The sequence below is a fragment of the Mastomys coucha genome, unplaced genomic scaffold (assembly GCF_008632895.1).
Source record: "Mastomys coucha isolate ucsf_1 unplaced genomic scaffold, UCSF_Mcou_1 pScaffold15, whole genome shotgun sequence".
Taxonomy (NCBI): domain Eukaryota; kingdom Metazoa; phylum Chordata; class Mammalia; order Rodentia; family Muridae; genus Mastomys; species Mastomys coucha.
The window spans coordinates 147,204,381-147,222,596 of record NW_022196897.1 but is presented as its reverse complement, the minus strand read 5'-3'; the positions used below and the strand labels follow the sequence as shown (position 1 = coordinate 147,222,596).

Sequence of the window (18,216 nt, the reverse complement as noted above, 5' to 3'; positions counted from 1 at the left end):
ATCCTTAGCACTGGAAAATCCAAGATAGTGTCACACACCTATAATCCTGGCATTTGGGAGGTGATGGCAGGAAGATAAGAAGCTCAATATCAAATAGCAGCTATATATAGAATTTGAGGCCAACCTGGGCTACATGAGACCCTGCCTCAAAGAAAGAAAATATGAAGATAGGATGGTATTTGCTGTCAGACCTGAGACCCTAAGTTTACTCTCTAAGACTCTCATGGTAGAAGGAGAACAGACTCCCTCAAGTTATTCTCTGACCCCTACATGCACAGACACACATACATACACACACACACACACACACACACATGCTCACACACACAAACGTAACTGAGTAAATTAATGTAATGAAAAAAGGAAGGAGAAAAAGATGAAAAGAAAACCAACTATTAAGTTATCACTTAGTCTCATCCCAAGCTGTGCCCCAGCAGGAAGGACCTGACACTGGAATACTCCTATCTAGAGACAGGTGTGCCCAACTCCATGCAGTCTTTGGCAGAGCCTCCTGCCTTTTGCCTAGACTGACCTCAACCTTGTTCTACACCTTTAAATCAGCTGTCAAGGTTCTTGCCAGGCCCCGTTGGTCAAGCTACAATAGCTAAGAAGGTAAGACAAGTCTGAACCGGCTGCTGAGGTGATTCCACCTCAGGGGAAAGGGGGGTATCCACCCCTTTGCTTCCTCTTCCCGGAAGTCTACCTTAGAAAAATAGGCTTTTCAAAGCACCTAGCTGCGCCTAGACAGGCACAATGACATGCTCACCTGCACTGACTGGGAAACCTAATTGCCTCCTAGTTCCGTGCAGAGCCAGCAGAGACTTAATCATTCCACTCACATCAAAATATTTACTCCAAATAGTCATTACCACCTGGAAGGGGCTTGCAGGGAGCTAGAGAAGACCGGCTGGGGAAGCAGCAGGGCTCAGAGCACCCAGTGAGGGAAGCGGGCTATTTGCGGAAGCTCCTGTCCCTTAGCCAATGCTCAACTCTTCCCCAAGAGATTTCTTGAGTTAAATGTTTGCACTTTAATACTCTAAGACCTGAATCATCTGATTCTGCCTGGTGCAGGTGCTGGGGTTTCAGAACTTACAGTAGACGATTTGCATAAAGTGATTGGAATTTGCATCGTGTGGAAAATTTGCATGCAGTAAATAGCTAAAGGGAGGGTAAAATGATGGCCCAGAAATGGCCTAAAATAATGTGCTAATTTGTAGCCACAGTGTTATCTGAATGCTTCTCTGAAGAGTGAATGGCTGCCTTCAAAAAAGGAAGCCGTACAGCTGCTAGCATCACCGTCTAGTCCTGAAAGTCTGATAGGATTAGGAATAGAGGACAGAAGCTGAGAGAGGTAGTGCATGTCTATATTCCAGCTCTCAAGAGGCTGGAGTGGAGGATCATTCACATCCAGGAGTTCAAGACCAGCCTGAACGACATAGCCATACCTACTCTCAAGAAACAGAACCATAAGACCAGAGGATTAGGTGGCCAGCACATGCCCGAGCTACACAGAGAGACTATCTCAAAAGAGCAAGGGCTGGATGCAGCTCGGCAGTGGTTCAGTCCATCCCTGATGCTGATAAATAAACAGATAAGTAATTAAATAAATAATAAGGCTGAAGAACAATTCCAGCAAAATATTAAAAAAAAAAACAAAAAAAAAAACAGCATTTCTGAGAAAGGGAAACTAAGAGACTGAGGTGAAAGGGGAGCTCACATTTTATACCATGTCTTCTCATACTATTTTAAAGTTACATGTGTTAGTTGATAAAATAATAAAAGCATATAGCATTAAGTACAGATAAATTATTAAATTGTAATAAATATTACATTAAAATATTTATAACACTTAATTTCATATGTGTTGAATTAAACTTTAATTAACAATTATTGAATATTATTGCTATGGATTATGTTAATCCATAATAGATTAATATTAACTATTTCTTTGGGCTGACATGCCATTCCCAAAGCTCCTGACTCTGACTTTCTTAGAAGGCCTGTCCCCCATACCCTTGGCTCCAAGGAGAATAAAAAATAGAAAATTATAGAGGCCAAGTTCCTCATTTTGGTCTTCTCTGGGAGCAACAGTATCACCCGGACACATTCATGAAACAAGTCAGCTAGGTTATGAAGCTCAGCCTGAGGTGCTAGGAATGTGGCAATATTATTCTAGGAGATGGAGTCCTAACTCTGGCCATGGGAGAAAGCTCCCAAACATTTGTCCCTCAACGGTAACCCTGACTCCAGAGTTCGTAGTGGAATGTAACTTCCATTACCACTGCTGTGTGTTCAACCCCCTGAGGTTGATACAGAGCACTTCCTCCCCAGCATGGCCGCCTGCAGCCTGGCATGAGCAAGCAGGGAATGTGTCAAAGGCAACAGACTTTCTCAAATATGTCCACCTTCTAACCTCTTGAACCCACAAATAATAACTTACAGGGCAAGAGCGACTTTGGAGATTAAGGGAAGGATCACAAAATCAGATTGCTTTGGATTCTCCGTGGGCCAACTGTGATCACTACAAAGCTCTGAGAAGAGAGATGTGGGAAGAGTCAGAAGAGGAGGCATGTACCAAAGGAAGCAATGATAGGGCTGAAAGTGCTATCCTAAAGATTCTGAAGATGAAAGAGCCAAAGCTTGTGTGATGACTATCGCCAGGTGTCAACTTGACTATCTGGAATGAACTACAATCCAGAAATGAAGGGCACACCTGTGATCCGGATCTTGCAGCTGATAGTCACAGGCTTAGGTCCAGATCTTGAGGCATAGTGGCCATGAAAAGCTCAGGCGCTGGCAAGGTGGTACTTTAATCCCAGGAAACAGAGGCAAGCAGATCTCTGAGTTCAAGGCCAGCCTGGGACAGCAAGTTCTAAGTAAAGAACTTAGGTCCAGACATAGAGGCACACGTCTTTCATCTGGGCCATACCTTCTGCTGGAGGGCTACATAAGGACAATGGAAGAAGGAAGATTCACTCTTTTTCTCTGCCTGCTTGCACTTACTTGCCAGCACATCTGTTGGAACCTACTTCTTCAGGATTCCAGCATATACAGGCTGCATAGTCTTGGATCTATTATTTCTATCCCCTCTCACTTGCAATTCTCAAGAATTGTGAGTCTGGGAATGGTAGCATGCTTATCTAGTATGTATGAGGCCCAGGGTTCAATTCAGCATCAAAAGAAAACAAAATAAGATTGACTGTGGAAAGTGCTAGAATGAAGCACACTGAGATGGCAGAAGAACTAGCCCAGACAACTGAAGCTGTGTCCAACTCCTCCCAACAAACTCGATATATTTCAATGCCTAGCAAAATACTGTTGCCCTGGAGTATAAAACCCAGAGTGAGGTAATGTTGGGGTTTCCACAGTTTCAAATTAACTGAAGCACATGCAGTAAAGGTTCACTCTACCTTGCTTCAGCAGCTTTCCTGAATTTTAGGGGCTCTCCTGGCAATGACACTCTCTATACATTTAGATAACCAACCCACTTTTTTATAACTTGTATATATAGGTATTCTGCCTTCCTGAACTCAAACTGGTAACCAGTACGCAGTGAACCACCCCCTCCCCCCAATGAGGTCACTGAGGGTCATTCATCAAAGACCAATGAGCAGTCAATGAGCAGTGGTACCTATGATCTTAATGACTGTACACCTCCCACAGCAGCTGGGACATTACTTTTCTTGTTGCTCTAACAAGATTCCTAACCAAGGCAACTTTAGGATGGAAGCAGGTTCTTCTGGCTCACAGATTGAAGAGATATAATCCATCATGCTTGTGGGAGCCTGTGGTGGCTGGTCTCATTTTGTCCACATCAAGAAGTGGAGAGAGATGAATGTGGCTGTTCACCTGGCTCTCCTGTTCCTGTTCCCCATTTGACTACACAGCTCACACTTAAGCTAGGTTTTCCCTCCCTAGTTAAACCTCTGTCGAATATCCTTACAGACACTCCCAGAGGTGAATCTCCTCCGCCATCCCAAAATACAGCCAAGTTGACAATGAAGATTAACCATAATAGCCTGCAATAAAGAAAAGAATCAACTGAATCAGAGGACAATTTAATCCAAAGGCTTCGTGGCTCTAGGTCCAAAGCAGGTGCAGGACCCACAGGGTTATCATCTGTCAGCCAATGGAGGTGGGGCTGGCAACCAGGGCTGGGGTTACAAGCAGCCAAACTCCGGGCCTCAGCAGCCACATCCCATTTCCCCAAGATCATCACAGAACCTCTGCTCTCTTCTCACAAGTCATCAATTCTGACCCTGGCATTCAGCCATCGGAGTGATTTGACAGCATTTTGGAGATTTTTATGTGAAACTAAATTTAGGCAGCAAGATAGATGAAAAACACCCTACTTTCCTGGAAGGTATTTCCTTTGCCTCTCTCCCGTGAGATTAGAGATGTATTTCAAAGCTTCTGTGAAATTTAGAAACCAAAGTCTGGACGTGAAGGAGTGCTGGTTGGTCAGGTTTCCATATTAAAAGCAATCACGGCTGCACTGGCCAGTTTTAGTGTTGCCATAACAGGATGGCTAATATATATATTAAAAAAAAAATGTAGAGAGGAAGTATTTGAGGTCACTGTTTCAGAGAGTTAAATCTACAGTCTTTGCCCTGTGTTCTTGAGCAGGACTTCATGACAGGGTGAGGAAGTGGTGAGGAATGGAAGCAGAGATCACTACAGGAAAGAGCCAGGAGTAGGATATTCCCAGGGAACCCCTCTCCCTCCGTGACTCTTCTATTTAGGTCCCACTTCATAAGGTTTCCAGCAGCTCCCAAATAGAGCCACCAGCTGGAGTCGTTGGTCTCTATTATGATAAAACACCAAGACCAAAAGCGACCAGGGAAAGAAAGGGTTACTTCCACCTTATAGCTTCTAGTCGATCATCCAGAAACGAGGGCAGGAACTCAAGACAGGCGCGAATGCACAGGCCATAAAGCTGCTTACTGACTTGCTTCTCCTGGCTTGCTCAGCCTGTTTCTTTATATCACCTAGGACCACCAAGGTGGAGTAGCACTGACTACAGTGAGCTGGGCCCTCCCATACCTCAGTCATCAATCAAGAAAATACCCCACAGGTAGCCTACAGGCCAATCTGGTGGGGGCATTTTCTCAAATGAGGTCCTCTCTTCCCAAACGACTCCAGCTTGTGTCAAGTTGATTTAAAACTAGCCAGCACACAAGTCTTACAATAATCAAGCACTTGGGAAGGAGGAAGGCAATACCCCATATCCAAATAAGAAGAGCAAGAGTTGGAGGGATTTTTTCCCAAGAAAAAAAAAATTAATTTAAAAAAATTAATTGTTTTTATTTCACGTGTATGATGAGTGTTTTGACTGTAATTTTACATGTGGACAATGTACATGCCTGATAGCCTCAGAGGTTAGAAGAAAAGATCAGATCCCTTAGAACTGGAGTTAAAGATAGTTGTAAGCTACCATTCGGGTGCTGGAAACCAAACACATGAGTGTTCTTGACTGCTGAGCAATCTCTCCAAGCCTGGATATGGAGGACTTGACAGTGTTGGACTGGACTGGAGAGATGGCTCAGTGGTTAAAGTACTTGCCCTGTAACCAGAATTCAGATCTTCGAAACCTATGTGAATGCTAGGTGGGCATAGCAACATCCCTATAATTCCAGGCTGGATAGGCAGAGACAGAGATCCTTAGAACAAGTTCTCTAGCAAGGCTAGCCTTATTGACAAGCTCTGGGTTTGACTGGTCAGTCCTTCCTCAGTGGAAAAGGCAGAACAATCAAGGATGATTCCCAGCATCAACCGCTGGCCTTCACATGCATGAGTACACATGTACATTTACACAAACCGTGCTGAAATAACAGTCCAATCATTGGGACATAAAAGCAATCCAAATCTTAAATGTACCCAAGGGTGTGGGCAAACTCTGCCGAGATATGAGAGACTCCCTCCGTTAGCAGGGCTTCTCCTTCTCTGACCTTATCTGGGGAATTCTAAGCCCCCACCCAGCTTCTACCTGAGGAACGTCGTGTAGCCTCAATTAGATTACAGGATCAATTTCCTTTCTCTAATTAAGAACCTGTTCAGCCAGCACCTGAGATTCCTAAAATGCTTCCCTATGCTAATGAAGTACTTAGGTGCCTAAGCTCTCTCAGCCAATGATCTTTACCCATCCTGGATGTTCCTACCTTCAGTTCCCGCCCCCCACCCCAAATTTTTATAAGCCTTGAATCCTGCTAAATAAAGTTGATCTGCCTCCTGATAGCTCGTCCCAGTGTGGTCATTCACCATACGTACTCACAGAGCTTCCGAACCACCTGCTACAGTGGCTATGGTATAGTCCTGGCTTGGGCTAATGGAAGAGAAGGAGAATATGAACTCAATGGATGGTGTTGCTATTCATGGAGATAAGAACCCTGGAGGAGACCCGCTATTTGTCTCTGCTCTCACTGCCATTGTCGACCGACGATCCAAGAGAGTGGGTAGACCCACACAAGGGTTTCTTTTGGATCTTGTTTCCCATAACTATAACTTGAACATAGTAGCAAATTCTCTGAGAGTACTCACTTTGACTGCATGTTTCCATAGTCCGGGAAAACTACAGAGGTGAGCCCAAGATCAAAAGTGTTCATCCTTAACCCCAGAATCCTTTCACAAACAAAACAGAGCCTAATTGTTGGAAGAGAGCCAGCTCTGTCCTCCTCCAAACAGCAGTATATATCTATTGAAAACTCAACTTCTTAATAGTTTAATTTCTATGCATTGTAGCTTTGGAGAATAATTTCAAGTTGGGAGATTCAATTTTTTTAATGCAAATTGGCTTTGACTTGGAAAGAACTGAGCCTGGGTTCTGGGGAGTGGCCTCCAATCTTAATGACCTCATTTGCATATCAATAGCCTCTCACTTCATTTGCTGCCATGGCCACCCTCAGAGCTTATATGGTTCTAGAAGTAATAGGAAAATGGAAGAAATGTTGGCTGCTCTTCCTTTTTATAATGTTTAAAAGGAGGAAGTGCTTTGAAATAAAATTTTTCTTGTGGACTTTTGAAGTCAGACTGAGTGGATAAAATAGATCATTTTTTTTTCTTTATCAAACTTAGCAAGTCTCTAAGAGAATACAGAATAAATTCTTCTTTATTTTTATTTTTTAATGATTTCTTTAACAGCTATGTGTGCTTGCGTACCCTTTGGAATTCTTACTAAGACTCTCAAAGACCATCTATATGGCCCCAAATATTTACTGAAGGCTGACTTCAGTGCTACCTGTGCCCTGTGCAGGCACTAGCCAAAGGAGGAGCACAAAGTTCGTGTCCTTCAGAGTTTGTATATCTTAATAAAGCCTTGAACTATGGCAGGCATATAAGATGTCATAAGTGCTAAGAGTAAAATAACTGGGTGCTCTGGGGATGTACGAAAGGCGGGGCTCCCAGGAGAAAGGACTAATGTGCACAGCTGTGAAGGAAGATCACACCCCGAGAGAACAAGTGGGTGCACATGCCTACCTACGTGCATACATCTCCAGGTGGTAAGAGTGGCTGTTCGGCATTTAAGATACTGAAGGGGAGTAGGAAGCCAGTAGTGAAGGCAGTAGGAGGATAGCAGTATACAGAGTCACTGTAGATAGAGGCCGGGAGCCTGGGTGGAGATTTCGAGCATTCGGAAAGAACATGAGACTCCATTGAATGATTCTGTATATCGGCAATGGTTAAGTCAACTGAACATTTATAAGATACCTTGAAGAAGGGATCCTGTGTTGCTGTTATGTGAAAGAGAGTAGGAGAGGAAAAGGGAGAGATAGAGAGAAAGAGAAGGAGATAGAAGGAGAGGGAGGGGAAGAGAGCAAATAGTCCTGAGACAACAGCCTTATCAATACAATCAACAGCAGCAGTAAGGGGAGGGAGGCATACCTGAGAGTTTCAGCCCTGCAATTCTTTTTATTATTATTAGATATTTTCTTTATTTACATTTCAAATAATATCCCCTTTCCCAGTTTCCCCTCCAGAAAAAAAACAAAAAACAAACAACAACAACAAAAAAAAAAAAAAAACCTGTTCCCTCCTCCTTCCCCCTGCTCACCAACCTACCCTCTCCTGCTTCCTGGTCCTGGCATTCCCCTACACTGGGGCATCGAACCTTCACAGGACTAAGGGACTCTCCTCCCATTGATAACCGACTAGGCCATCCTCTGCTACATATGCAGCTGGAGTCATAAGTCCCACCATGTATACTCTTTGGTTGGTGGTTTAGTCCCTGGGAGCTCTGGGGGTACTAGATAGTTCATATTGTTGTTCGTCCTATGGGGCTGTAATCCCTTCAGCTCCTTGTGTCCTTTCTCTAGCTCCTCTATTGGAGTGCTCAGTCCAATGGATGTCAGCCCTGCAATTCTAAGCAAGGTATCTACTTTAAAGATCTGGAGGGAAGTCTTCAAGGAAGCAGGATTAGTTAACATGTAACATATACTACATTGTCAAGGTTGGGAAACAAGGCATAAATTACTTAGGCTATGAGAGTAGAGCAGTGGGCTTGGTTTATATATGAATCAGATTACATGTTAATAGGCTGTCAACAGGCTGACTGGGATCTTGTCCAGTTTATAGCCCTCTGTGCTTAGGGCCTGGTTACCTGGGGTGGAGACGGAGGAGTCTGGGTTCTCTAACAGCTGCCAGGCAAGGATCTGGTTTTGTTGGGTGGCTATGGTACAGTAGTGGCTTGGGCTAAAGGAAGAGAAGGGGAAAATTAATGGATTTTGTTGCTATTCAGATGGTCAAAAGAGCAGGACCAAGTGCCAGACTGGCTACTAGGAGGAGAAACAGAAGCAAATTTTAAGAATACTACCCAGGTTTCTGGATCCTAGAACTGAATGGATGATGTTGCTGTTCGTGGAGATCGGAACCCTGGAAGAAAGAAAACCAGACTGAGTGGGAGCTGGGATGGAGAGTTGGAAGCTCAGCATTGAATGGGGTATGTAGAAGGAATCTTTGAGACATCTTTGAGATTTTGCTTTTTAAGTTGTTAAGTGTCTGGGTACAGGGGAAGTGATGGTTCTAGACCCTAAGTGTATTCTCAAACTCTGTGTGTGTGTGTCTGTGTGTTTGTTTGTGTGTGTGTGTCTGTGTGTTTGTCTGTGTGTGTGTGTCTATGTGTTTAGGTTAGAGGGCAACACTGGGTGTTTTTCTTAATTGCTCTCTATCTTAGTTTTGAGACAGATCCCTGACCCTGGAGCTTACCAATTAGGCTAACCCAGCAAGCCCTGAGGATGCCCTTATTTCAACCTCCCCAATATATGGTTTACAAGTGTGTGCCACTAGGCCTGACTTTTTCCACGGGGCTGGGGAAGCAAACCCAGATGTCCTCACTTACAGAGCAAGCAGCTTACTGAACGAGTCATCTCCTCGGACCCTCCACTTCTCCACACACAGACATAAGATTACGAAATATTTCTTTAAATAAAAATTGTTTAAATCTTCATCAAGAACCCTGGTTGGGGGGGGGGGTGGTAACAGCTCAGTAGCCCAGTGCTTACCTGACAAGTTCACACCTCTAAGTTCACTCTACGACTGCAAAAACAAAACCAGGAGCCACAGAATGTAGGCCTGGAACATCTGAACCAAAACAACCCCACGCTACGGCTAGTGTCTCAACCCCACGCTACGGCTAGTGTCTCAACCCCACCCTACGGCTAGTGTCTCAAACCCACGCAACGGCTAGTGTCTCAACCCCACCCGACGGCTAGTGTCTCAACCCCACCCTACGGCTAGTGTCTCAACCCCACGCTACGGCTAGTGTCTCAACCCCACGCTACGGCTAGTGTCTCAACCCCACCCTACGGCTAGTGTCTCAACCCCACGCTACGGCTAGTGTCTCAACCCCACCCGACGGCTAGTGTCTCAACCCCACCCGACGGCTAGTGTCTCAACCCCACCCTACGGCTAGTGTCTCAACCCCACGCTACGGCTAGTGTCTCAACTCCACGATACCTCCACCTGTCTATATGTGTCAAGAATTTAAAGAATCAAATGCAACGTCTCAAACAGTCCCTATTTCAAAGACATTCAGAATTTTCTGCCCAGGATCAGCTACAAACAATAAGTATGCAATTGTGTAGGAGATTGGGAAATAGAGGAAAGTAATTTACATTTGTTGCCCGATACGTAGTTCTTCCCAAATCAATTTAATAAGCCAAATTCTCACTGTAATCACACCCTATACTACTCCAATCAAATCAGAGGCGTCTGACTCTCCAACCCAAGCCGGAGGGAAGTCAGGATTTCATGATCAGCGTGAAAAAAAAGTCACTGTATAATTGCAAATTAGAACCATAATCATCATGCTGGCCCCTGAGCCTTCCTCATCACCAGGCTGTGAACCAAAATGACTCCCTGTAAATGTATCAGCCAGAGAAGAGAGCCAAAGCATTGATAGAGAGCTGCCTTGTGCACAGGCCCAGCTGGGAGAACAGAGTATAAGGAATGTTCAGGAGAAAATGAAGAAGGGAGAAAAAAATAAAAGAGGGTTGTTATGCAAATAAAAGTCCTAAAAACAGCAATATTTGCTCCGTAATGAGTTTGTTTTTAAATGTGGAAGGGACACGTGTATATAGTTGGTTTCTTGGGAAAGGGGTTGTTTGAGCAACATTAAATGGTAAGTAAGGTGTAATACTGTAGAAGGAGTGACATTCAAACTAATTAACAACTGCTGCAAGAAGGACAGAGACCAGTGCAAAGAGTCTCCAGCCACTCCACTGCACCAGGAAGGCCCCTAAGCACTAGCAAGCAGCAACCAGCATATACAACAAAGAGGTCTCTCACCAGACTCCCAGATGGATTCCCCAGGCACATCAGCTATTCATTTCTTAGGACTCCTTCCAAAAAAAGTGTTTTAGGAACCAACCAGCATGTCTGCATGCTTATATGTCCCCTTTGGGGCTAAAGTCTTATTTTTGAAAATACTATCCTGTTCTGTAGAATTTCCCCCCTTTTAACAATATGCCTGCTATGGTCTGGATGTGTTGGCTTGAAAGCTTAGGTATTGGAAATCAAATCCCTAAATTCATATGTTAGTGGGATTTGGAAGTAAGGTCTTTGGGGAGGTAACGAGGATTAGATAAAATCATGAAGGTAGGTCCTTCAGAACATCCCTAGAGGATTTATAAAAAGAGTTCAGGGCAAGAGAAATGAATTAGTGGGTAAGGGCATTTGCTGTATAGGCAGAGACCAGAGTTCAGATACTGAGCATCCATGTTAAAAAACTGAGCATGAAGCTGGGCAGTGGTGGCACACACCTTTAATCCCAGCACTTGGGAGGCAGAGGCAGGTGAATTTCTGAGTTCAAGGCCAGCCTGGTCTACAGAGTGAGTTCCAGGACAGCCAGAGCTATATAGAGAAACCCTGTCTCAAAAAAGAAAAAAAAAAATGCTGAGCATGACTGTATATGACTGAGATCCCAGCACCTGGTCAGGGAGAACAGAGATGAAAATATTGCTGGAGCTTCCTGGCCAACCAGCCTAGCCAAAAAAGAAAACAGAACAAAACAAAAAACAACAAAAAACCAAAACAAACAAAACAAAACAAGAACAAAACAACACAAACAAACAAAAAAAACACAAACAAAGCAACACAAAAAACCAGTGAGAGTTCCTGCTTCAAAGAAATAAGACAGAGGCACACGAGCTTACATATGCACACATGTATTTAACACATACACACACAGCAGACAGGGCTGAGATCCATTGCTTACTGTCTCCCCTGTGTGGGCCTCTACCATCCATACTATGACACAGTAAGATCCCAGATGCTGAGCAGATGCCAGAAGCATCCTGTTCTGGAATTTCCCAACTTCCAGAATTCTGAGACAATTAGCCTTCCCATCTTTAAAAATTATCCATTCTCTGGTATTCGGCTATAGAATCTTAAAGTGAACTAAGTATTTTAAGCATCTTTGTTTACCTACACATGTAGAAATCGCTTAAGCTTTAGCAGTGTTGCTCAAATAGCCCATGAGCATGCATTGTTCTAGGAATCATTCATTCCTCTGAGAATATAAGAAACAAATTTGCATGAGAAAGCAAGTCAACTTTGTCTCTATTCATCCTGTTGGCATCAGCGGATAGCCGCATAAGTCAGTTGCTTGTTTTTGTCAGTAAGGTTGTCTTCAAAAAGTCCTTGACTTATGTGTTATTTACTTCTGTGATAAAATACCTAACAATGACAACCACAAAGAAGAAAGGTCTGCTTGGGCTTGTGGTTCCAGAGGGATTTCAGTCCATGAAGGTGGGGAAGGTGTGGCAGAGCAGCTACATGGTGATGACAACAGATGGCAGAACGTAGCACAAACCAGGACTCACAGGATACAAGCTGAAACTAGAAGTGCACATTAGTTTCAATGGCCCCCTTCCAGTGACCTACTCCTACCAGCCTTGCCCTGCCTCTTAAAGGCTCCACAGCCTTCAAAATAGCACTGTAAACCAGCGGCTAAGTACCCTAAACATGAGCCTGTGGGGACAGTTCAAACTTAAATCATACAATTTATCTCCTAGTAGACCAGGAATTCACGGTAGATTGTTTAGAGCAATGCAGGCATTGACTACTACTATAACCTGTTTTACTAGTCCACTCTTGAGGGACATCTGAGTTCCTACAATTAAATGTTTGTATGCAAACATCTTTGTGCTCTTGGAGGAGAATTTCTATAGAATAGATTCTTACAAGTAGAATCAACTGTAATGCAAATGATTTAAAAAGCTAAAATGTTAGAGATAGCTATTCAGGACTAACTTCTAAGATCTCTCTCTCTCTCTCTCTCTCTCTCTCTCTCTCTCTCTCTCTCTCTCTGTCCCTCTCTCTCTCTCTCATATCACTTCATATTTAAAAACTGAAATTTTAGACACACAGATTTAAAATAAACTAACATTTCCAAAAGATACTGGGTATCAGTCAATGGCTCAGTGGTCTGGATATAAGACCAGAGAGCCCACATATAGGAATAAATGAGGTGTGTCTGTCTCTCCTATCAGTTTAACATGGAACACCCTAGTGTCTGACCCATAGGAAGTCTAAGTCTTATTTTTATAGATGTTGTTAGGTATTCTATGTAGATCTGGGAGGGAAACTCTGAAGCACACACATACCTCTAGCGCTTGATTTAAGTGATTTCACAGAAGAAAATATTTGATTAGACCAGGATATCCTAAGAAAATAAATGACTCTTCTAGAATGTAGAAGATTTCTATAACAATACACTGTTTCAAGAGAAAAGGAAGAAACAATTAAAAGAAATTGGGGCACATAGGGGTTCAAAAGATGAAGAACAAAGGATGGGGGATGTAGCTCTGTGGTACAGAGCTTGCATATAGAAGTATTACAAGGCTCTGGGTTTGATTCCTGGGATCAAAGTGACCAGAAGGTACCAGAAGGGCCGTAAGGGGTCGGTAAGGTAGAAAGCTGAGCCATGTACTTTGTAGACAGGTATTTTTCAACAAAAGCTAAGAAAATAGATCACTGACTCAGAAACAGAAACCAAGGAAGGGAGTCCTCATGGCCAAGCTCAAAGTGCTAAGAAGGAATAAGCAGAGAAGACAGTCACATCGAGGGTTCCATGAGGAACACAGAACATCAGAGAGAGTCACTTCAGGATAGCAGTGCACAATACTGCAGTGGATTGAGGTTTTGAGAAATGAACGTGTTAGACTATGTGGTGCAGTCACAAACGAATCACACAAAGCTGCAAGTCTCAAATAAGAGGTTTTACTGGCAGAGGAAGCCTCTGTGAAGGAGGTTGGTAAGAAGAGAAGGAGGAGAAGGAGGAGGAGGAGGAGGAGGAGAGGAAGAGGAAGAAGAACAGCATTAGGGGGGGTGAGTCTTTTATCTGGGCATGACTTTGCTAAGGGACATGTAGCAAGTGCCACGGCAACAGACCATCATGTCTTATCCCTGGGTCCTAGAGGTGGCTGTAAAGAGGCTGTTAGCTGTCCAGGGATGCACCTGATGCTAACATTCCTCTCTGTTTTTTTAATCATCACACCAATGGTGAGATGGGAATAGGGATGTCTGATCTCTTAAATTGATTCCTGCTGTTCAGTGGCATCAACAATTTTGGGTTGTAGCTGACCCTCACTATCAGGGCTCACTTGATAGCTGTCGCATCAGAATCCTCTGTGGACAGTGGTTAGTAATCCTGTAACAAGAACTGATTAATTGTTTGGTTAGAATTTTTTTTTAATTTGTCATTGGAGGACTGTGAAGACAAAGTTAATGAGGTAGGGAGGAAATAGTAAAGCCAAAAAAAATGAGAAGTGGGGCTAGGAAAGGCAGTATCCACTTCCAAATATGATTTTCAAAAACCCAGGAATGAGAGGCTTCACACTGTTCCCTGTGTTTTTGGATGTCTGATTGTAGCTGATGGATTTTGTTTCTCAACTACTACAGACTCCTTGATATAGAAGTAGCATTCTTCTTGTAGGAAAAGGCAAAGACTACCTTCTTCTACTTTAAGAACATCTAGTCCCCATCAGTTCTGAAGCACCATGGCTGCCAGGGAATCAATCTGTCTTCAGAGGGAGAGCATAGTTTGGGTCACCTTCTAAAGACCATTGTCAAGCTGGGAACGGAACTGATTGTGTAAGGTTAGGGAGGTAGTCAGCCTTTCCATTCCTGTACCAACATCTATAGTTATTCCCGCAGCAACCAGGAGTGGCACGATTTGAACTGCCCTCTTGTTATGTTGAGCAGGTATTGCATCTACAACTGGGATTGGTAGAGCCTCCTTTCCATGGATTAGTCCTATTTCAGGAAAAAAAGAACCCCAGTGTTCAAACTCCTGACCAGCTTGGCTAGTCTCTAAAGAGGGGTGCAGAGAAGAATATCATCTATGTAATGGACAATCTTAGATTCAAGGAGAGACAGAAAGTAAGACAGAAGCCAGGGCCTAGCCAAATAGGTGTGGGCTGTCCTGGAATCCCTGAGGTAGAACAGTCCAGGTGAGTTGGGTAGAAAAAAGGGTTAGTCCAGGTAAAGGCAAAGATGTCCTGCAACTGGGGATCTAGAGGGATAGAGAAGAATGCATCTTTGAGATCTAGGACTGAGAAATGAGAATTCCCCATGGGGTTAATGAGAAAGAAGTATCTAAGGATTAGCCACAACAGGATGGAGAGGAATCACTGCAACATTAATATGCCTGAGACCTTGAGCTAGGTGATAGGTTCCATTAGGTTTCTTAACTGCTAGTATAGGGGTGTTAAAGGAAGAAGAGGTCAGATGGAGGAGGTTTTCCCTTAGGAGGTCAGATATGACAGGCCTAAGTCCCCTGAGGCTCTGGAGAGAAAGAGGGTATTGAGCTTGGGTCATATACCTGGTAGAACCCTGTAATTGGATGACAACAGGAGAATAATGTTTAGCAAAAGAGGGGTTCTGGATGTCCCATGCTTGAGGGTCTATCTGAGAGGCTGGCAAAGGAAACAACATGTTAGAGTTAGTAGACTGGCTTGCTAGGAGGAGGAGGAGAGGGGCTGCTGGCAAATTTGGGCTTAGGCGAATTCAAGGAGCAAAAGAATAGAGGCTCCAACTTAGCTGGAAGATCCGTTCCCCAATAAGGGGACAGAATACATTGGCACTACCAAAAAGAAATGGGTGAGAGGAACACCCCTAAAAATGCAACTAAGTGGTGGGGTCTGGTGAGGTTGATAAGGCTGTCCCCCTTACCCTGACAATAGGGAAACAAGAAGGAAAGGTGGGTCCCTAAAATCTGTTAGGACTAAGTAAGTAGTCCCAGTGTCCAAGAGGAAAGTGATGGGCATCCCAGATACCATGATGACTACCTGGGGCTCCCTGATGGTAATGGAAGTAACCGGGTCAAGGGAGCTTGGGGCCTTTCAGACATCCACAGCCAAACCTGGAAGATCAGTGTTGTTCCAAAAGCTGGGGGCCTGGGGGAGGCTCTCTCTCTCTTTCTCTCTCTTTCTCTCTCTTTCTCTCTCTTTCTCTCTCTCTCTCTCTCTCTCTCTCTCTCTCTCTCTCTCTCTCTCTCTCTCTCTCTCTCTCTCTCTCTCTCTCTCTCTCTCTCTCTCTCTCTCTCGGCAGTAGGCCTGCCGCTGAGGCCCAGGTCTCTACCTCTTCCTTGGGGCTGACCTGTTTGCTGCACGGCACCTTAATTAAAAAGGAGGCAATGTATAAATGAATTATTTTATTGTAGGAAGGATAGAATATGCTGGATAAGTAAAGGGAAGGAAAGGAGAGGAAGAAGAGAGAGAGAGAAAGAAGAGGAAGAAAGCGAGAAAAGAGAACAAAGAGCAGAGAGGAGAAAGAGAGCAAGAGAGTGAGAGTAAGAGGAGAAGAGAACAAGAGAGGGAGAGTAAGAGGAGAAGAGTAAGAGGGTGAGGGAGCAAAAGAATAAGAGTAAGAGAGGAAATAAGAGAGTAAGGAGGGGGCAAACCACCCCTTTTATTGTAATGGAGCGTGCTTGTGGTCAGATGAGTGGGTGTAAGGTCCAGCTAGAATGCTGGGAGCTTGAGGCATTGTCTGCCTGATAGAGCACACATCTCTTGCAGGGGCAGCTGTGAGGAGTTTGGTCTGAAATCTGAGCCATCGGTCTCAGGAGCTATCACTGAACTCCTACCGTCCCTTGTGAACAAATTTACTTTGTTCCATGGGTCTCCAGGGTTCTCAGGTGGGTACTCTACTGGACTCCAGCTGTCAGAACTGCCCACTGCCCCACAGATCAGCTTGAGTGATATCCCTCCATCCTGAGCAGCATGAGGGCAATCAACAGCTCAATGTCCCTCTTGATGGTACTTTGGGTATAGCCTTGATGGCTTGTGGGAATCAGAGCAAGCCTTCGTGGGGATCAGAGCAAGCCTTCATCCAGTGACCTGGTTGACCACATTTGTAGCAGGAACCTCATGGCTCCTGAGCTTTAGAAGGCCAGCAAGCCTGGGAAGTGGCTGGGGCTGGTTGCACAGCCTTTGCCAACATATGGTATTTTTGTCTGTGGGCCTTTTCATCTCTCTGATCTGCCCACTGCCCCACAGATCAGCTTGAGTGATATCCCTCCATCCTGAGCAGCATGAGGGCAATCAACAGCTCAATGTCCGTCTTGATGGGCACCAAGACTTTTGCCTGTAGAGTTAGAGGCCTCTTCTCTAAGCATCTAAGTTAGGCCTTAATGTTGGGGTAGCTTTGGGAAAAGAAGTAGGTCATCAGGAATTGCTTACCTTCTGGATTTTTCAGGGTCTAAATTAGTATATTGTAATAGGGCCTTTGTAAGGCACTCTAAAAATCGAGACAGGTTTTCTTGTTTATCCTGGATGACCTCTTGGAGTTCTTCAAAATTTACTGGTTTTAGGGTAGCCCTACAGAGACCAGCCAGGAGGCATGGTGCAAATCAGTATCTGGCTAGAATATCATGTGGGGAATTATAATTTCATTTAGGATCCTGGTCAGGTACTGTCTCAGACTCAATTGGATATGCTGAGTCTGTCTGATGGATCTCATCTGCATGTATCCTAGCCTGTTCCCAAACTCACCTGTGTTCATCAGGGAGTAAATTATTACTGAGAATCATATGTATATCATGGAAAGTCAAGCTATAAGATCAAGTGATATACTAAAATTCATTAATAAAGGCAAAAGGGTTGGAGATATAAAATCCCAGTCTTTGTTCTATTTGAAAAAGTTCATTTAGCAAGAAGGGGACATGTACTCTAATTAGACCATCTACCCCAGCAATTTCCCTTAAAGGAAGGACCAACGCTGGGTTAGGCTGGATAGGCGAGGAGGTAGGGAGATTGACTACAGATTTTAGAGCAAGTGGGGAGGTGGCTGAAAGTAGGTGCCAATGTAGGGCAACTTGAGCAGCCTGTAGTTGGCATAGGAGGAGAGGAATCTGGAGAAGTTGAGTGAGGATGCTCTGGGGAAGTCTAGCAAGAAGAGGAGGCTGAGGAGGCTGGGGAAGTAGGAGATTAGGCAGGTCAGTAAGGGGGAAGTTCATTAGCTGGATCGAGAGTAGTAGAAGTTTCGTCTGGTTGAGATTTCACAGCTAGGAGCTGAGTTGGGGGATCAGAAGAGCAAAGAGAGGGTTTGGAGCGAAGACAGATGAAAGCTTGGATATAGAGGACCTCCTTCCATTTAACTGACCGCTGGCAGCATGTATGAAGATCCTTTAGAACGGTAGGATCAAAAGTGACGTTACAAAGAATTCTCAATTGATGAACACCAAATGGCTGAGAAGCACCTAAAGAAATGTTCAACATCCTT

The 18,216-nt window shown here is 44.2% G+C and overlaps 1 protein-coding gene across 1 annotated transcript in view; it reads right to left on the bottom strand.

Annotated features, from left to right (window-relative positions):
* The window catches only part of LOC116091828, a 45,850-nt gene that overhangs the window by 13,055 nt on the left and 14,579 nt on the right, over positions 1–18,216 (bottom strand). The window contains exons 3-4 of the mRNA XM_031373279.1: positions 8,807–8,865; positions 8,594–8,685 (exon numbers count right to left, since the gene is read on the bottom strand). Coding sequence (XP_031229139.1) covers positions 8,594–8,685; positions 8,807–8,865 — 151 coding nt within the window. The remainder of the gene's footprint in view (positions 1–8,593; positions 8,686–8,806; positions 8,866–18,216) is intronic.